At 47.7% G+C, this 4,022-nt stretch overlaps 1 protein-coding gene across 1 annotated transcript; it reads right to left on the bottom strand.

Annotated features, from left to right (window-relative positions):
- Positions 1–1,167: 1,167 nt before the first annotated feature.
- Positions 1,168–1,737, bottom strand: LOC123753474 (uncharacterized). Its single transcript, XM_045735460.2, has one exon. The coding sequence runs from the start codon at positions 1,735–1,737 to the stop codon at positions 1,168–1,170; it is 570 nt and encodes a 189-aa protein (XP_045591416.2).
- Between the last annotated feature and the right edge of the window lie 2,285 nt (positions 1,738–4,022).

Below are 4,022 nucleotides of genomic sequence, written 5' to 3'. Positions count from 1 at the left end.
CAAGGAGGGAGACTCGTTTCTCCTGCAGGCTGAGATCATAACAATATTTAGTCCCATTTTCATTGATTAGTTATTATATGCTTTATTGCATATATATTTCCATTTACAATGATTGCTTGTTTCAGCCACATAGCTAGTTAAAAATTACTTATTGAATATACAAGTGAATGAAGATCTACTCAGTATCTCCTTTTTATTTCCACCCATGTTGAGCCAATCATTAACTGTCACTAAGAAACATAATAAATATTGCAAAAGGCCTATCATAAAAAGCAAGGAAATAGAGCAAAATTTTCACCCTTGTAATTGCCCAAGTCTTTCTTAAATAAGTTATAAACTAATCTATTGTTGACTAAACCACACACTAGAAATTGAAGAGAAGACGACGTTTCAGTCAGTCCTGGACCATTATCACGTCGATTGTGATGAGACGAGGGAGGCAAGCGGAATCATTTATTTTTTTATTTTTTTTTAAACAGAGCAATTACAGCGTACAGTAACCATATAAACAGGAAAGCACAGTAACAAAGAACACAGAACAACAACAACACAGATAACAAGTAACACAGATCACCATAACACAAAAGTGAAAACAAAGAATAACATAAAACTCATAAGAACACACACACACAAAAACAAAAGCAGCACTACCCAGACGGGGCGCGCCAAAAGCGTCAGTAATTACAATAGCGCACAAGGAGCACAATTACAACCAGAGGTAAAATATAAACAAGGAATACACATACAAAATTAACACCACAGAATCGAGAACACAATAACTGTAAATACAACATAGTAAAGAAAATGCAGGAGATTAACAAGGGAATACATCAAAGCAATACACAGCACAGTACATAGAACAAAAGAAACAGAACATTTGCATAACATAGTAAATTATCAAATAAAATATAAAGAATCCGTACATCGGAACATATAACACAGTAAATAGGACACAGATAAGAGAACAAATCGTAAAGAAGCATAAACAAAAATGGAATCTTACACATAGGTAACAATGAAAGAGTAAAAAAAAAAAAACACACTAGAGCATTATAACCCAGCAAGAACTAGGTAAGAAAACAGGGGAAAAAAAAAGAAACCCGTAACACATAGCTCAACAAACCAACAAAAGAAAGAAGCAACACAAAGCAAGAACCACACACACAGTCAATCTTCATATTTATCCTGATAGTAACGACGCGGGTACTTCTTCCGATAGGCATCCCACTGTGCCCACATTTCCATAGGCACGTTAACGTGACTACGGGACCCTCGTGGTCGACGCATGAAGTCAGGAACTTCCAGCTCGGCTCCCTCCACCTCGGGGGCGGTAGGCACGGGAAGAGGCCGCACAGAGGGCTTTGATACAGACGGTGGAACCACACGGGACTGAAGCACAGGAGTTGGCTGGACACAGGCCGGCAACTGAGCGGGCGGAGTCACAGGGGACGCAATCACAGAAGGCGATGGTGCAGGGGCCGACACCACAGGAGACGGAGTAACAAAGGATGACTGAGCAGAGGGCAAAGGCGTGGAAGGCACAGATATGGACGCCAGAGGTACGGAGGCCGCCGGAACAGAAGCATTTGTAAGAACCGGCACCAAGCCCCTACCCTCTCTCACAATCTCGGCCGGTGCCACAACCTCCCAACCCGGGGAACCAGCATCCGGTGACGCGGAGGCAGCCGGAGAAGACACCGGACCAGGGCCAGGCGACAATCCCACCACAGGACCCATCACTGCTGCAACACGGCCCACAGGAGCCGCAGGCACTCCAACAGCGTCGCACACATCACACTCCCCAGAAGACGAACTCCCGGAGTCCTCAAATTCCCCGACGTCGGCCCAGGCCGCATTACGAGGAGGAGACAGACTCAAAGCTCGTCGCGAACGCTTGGACACAGGTCACAGATCGTCGGAACTATCACCTCCGCTAGGAAGCACCGTAGCAGAACCGCTGGTTGCCCGTGCAACTCCCCGCAGCGCACGATCACTCGACATCGCAGCCTCAACAACCCGGGGAACAGGACCACACATCGCAGGAGACATCACAGTGTGCACGTCGACACGAGTCGAAGACACAGCTGCCGGAGACAGTACAGGCTGAGGCGCAGCCTCGACGTCCGGAGCCACGAGACCACACACCACAAGAGACACAACTGGAGACTCGACTGGAGACGAGGCAGGCAGGGGAGGCTGAGGTGCGGGAGCCGGGGATGCACTTCCTCCCACTCCGACACCCACAGCCACATCGAAGCTGGCATCAGAGACCGGTAACTGGGCAACAAAGGACTGGGTAGTAACACTGTCCACAGCAGCACCTTCCGACAGGTCCGGGACCGCCAACGGGGGAAAGTCCTCCTCCCTGAAAAGGTTTACAGGCCCGACCCGGCTCGCATCACATCCCGCAGCCTGATGGCCCAAGAGTCCGCACCGGAAACACGTCCGGGGCTGACCCCCATAGAACACGAGTACCATGAAGCCCAGAAGCAGGAGGGACGAAGGGATGGAATCCTTCAAGCGCAGCGCCACAGTGCGGGTCCCATTCGGGATACCCTTCCACCGGCCGGAGGAGACTGCATTCATTCGAACACTCAAGACCCGCCCATACCGGTTAAAATGATGCTGGAGAAGAGAGTCAGGGAACTCAAAGGGAGCACCATGAACCGCCACATAAGTAGTCTCACTGCACCTGTCCGACACTATCACCGAACCACCACCCTCAGGCAGAGTCAATGTCCTCCCGTCATAGCGGTCCACAAAGTCACGATACACAGCCGTAGAGCAGAATTTCACAACAGCTCGATGCTCGGATACAAGTTAAACGCCGCACACAGACGCCACATCCACCCGCAACATGTCAATCATCACCACCTCAACTGCCGGGTAAGACGCTGGGCCAGTAAATTCTAAGCCAATGGTATCCCTCCGCTTCACAGGGGGGAGGGGGGCCGCCATCCCTCCAGCCGCCACGGCCCCAAGGGTCCGCTCACACACACAAACTACCACGGGCCAGCAAACCAGGAGCCCACAGGCGACACGTCCACCTCCGCCCAGAGCTAGGCGAACACTCCCACAAGCGGAATCATTGGTCAACTTTTCTCAACCATATTATTGTGACTCATCCTCTGCAACTTATATATTGTTTTATTATATACGTTATTGTATACCCCCCCTTTTATATCCATTCATTTCAACCACCGTTTGTTCTCTAGTTGCCCTACTCACTCAGGTTATTCAAAATTATGCAATGTGAGTCATAACAGGCACTCCCAGATGGATTAAAATACTGAACCTAAGAATAGAAACCAAACTAACGTCAATTGAAATAAGGGTAAAAGGGATTGTTGCGTGCATGCTGACAAAGATATTGACTAGACCTAGAATCAGTTCACTTAAAGATATAATCACTGGAGTACTAACTCGGGACAGAAGAGCCTCCAATAGCAACAGGTGGACCCATTGTGCGATAAACACCATCAATACATTCAATATAACAAATACAGTCACTGAGAAGGGTGTCGACTAAATACATGCAGACTTTGTTATGCAAGCCCCTTGGGAATCTCTGCCAGCAGACTTTAAGATTATTGTTCTTGAACGAAAAAAGAACCAGACTAAGCCTCATCTTCTACATAATATTGCACAGATGCAAACAGAAGCAAACTTGGCATCCGACAGCTTCACATACTTCACACATGGATCAGTAGACCAGCAGGGACAAGAAACCGGAGCTGCAGTTAAGGCAGGAAATTCAGTAAATAGTTGGAGACTCTCAAACGGGTGTTCGACTTTACAAACAGAGATGATAGCCATTCAAAAGGCTTTCGAACATGCTCTTGCTGAACACCGACAACATGTTATCATACATACAGATTCGAGAACTGCCATTGAAACCTTGCAACAAGAACACATACGTGATAACATCCACCTGATCACAGATGTCATATCATTAATGCAAACACTCAAACGACAAGGCCGTCGGGTACTTATCAACTGGGAGCCAAGTCATGTGGAAATAA

The sequence above is a fragment of the Procambarus clarkii genome, chromosome 37, assembly GCF_040958095.1.
Source record: "Procambarus clarkii isolate CNS0578487 chromosome 37, FALCON_Pclarkii_2.0, whole genome shotgun sequence".
NCBI classification, from domain to species: Eukaryota; Metazoa; Arthropoda; class Malacostraca; order Decapoda; family Cambaridae; genus Procambarus; species Procambarus clarkii.
Note: the sequence above shows the minus strand (reverse complement) of the source record. Positions and strands in the feature narration are given on the sequence as shown.

What these genes read in the sequence shown, in the direction of transcription:
- LOC123753474 (XM_045735460.2), bottom strand. Translation starts at nt 1,737, where the DNA reads ATGGGTCCTGTGGTGGGATTGTCGCCTGGCCCTGGTCCGGTGTCTTCT.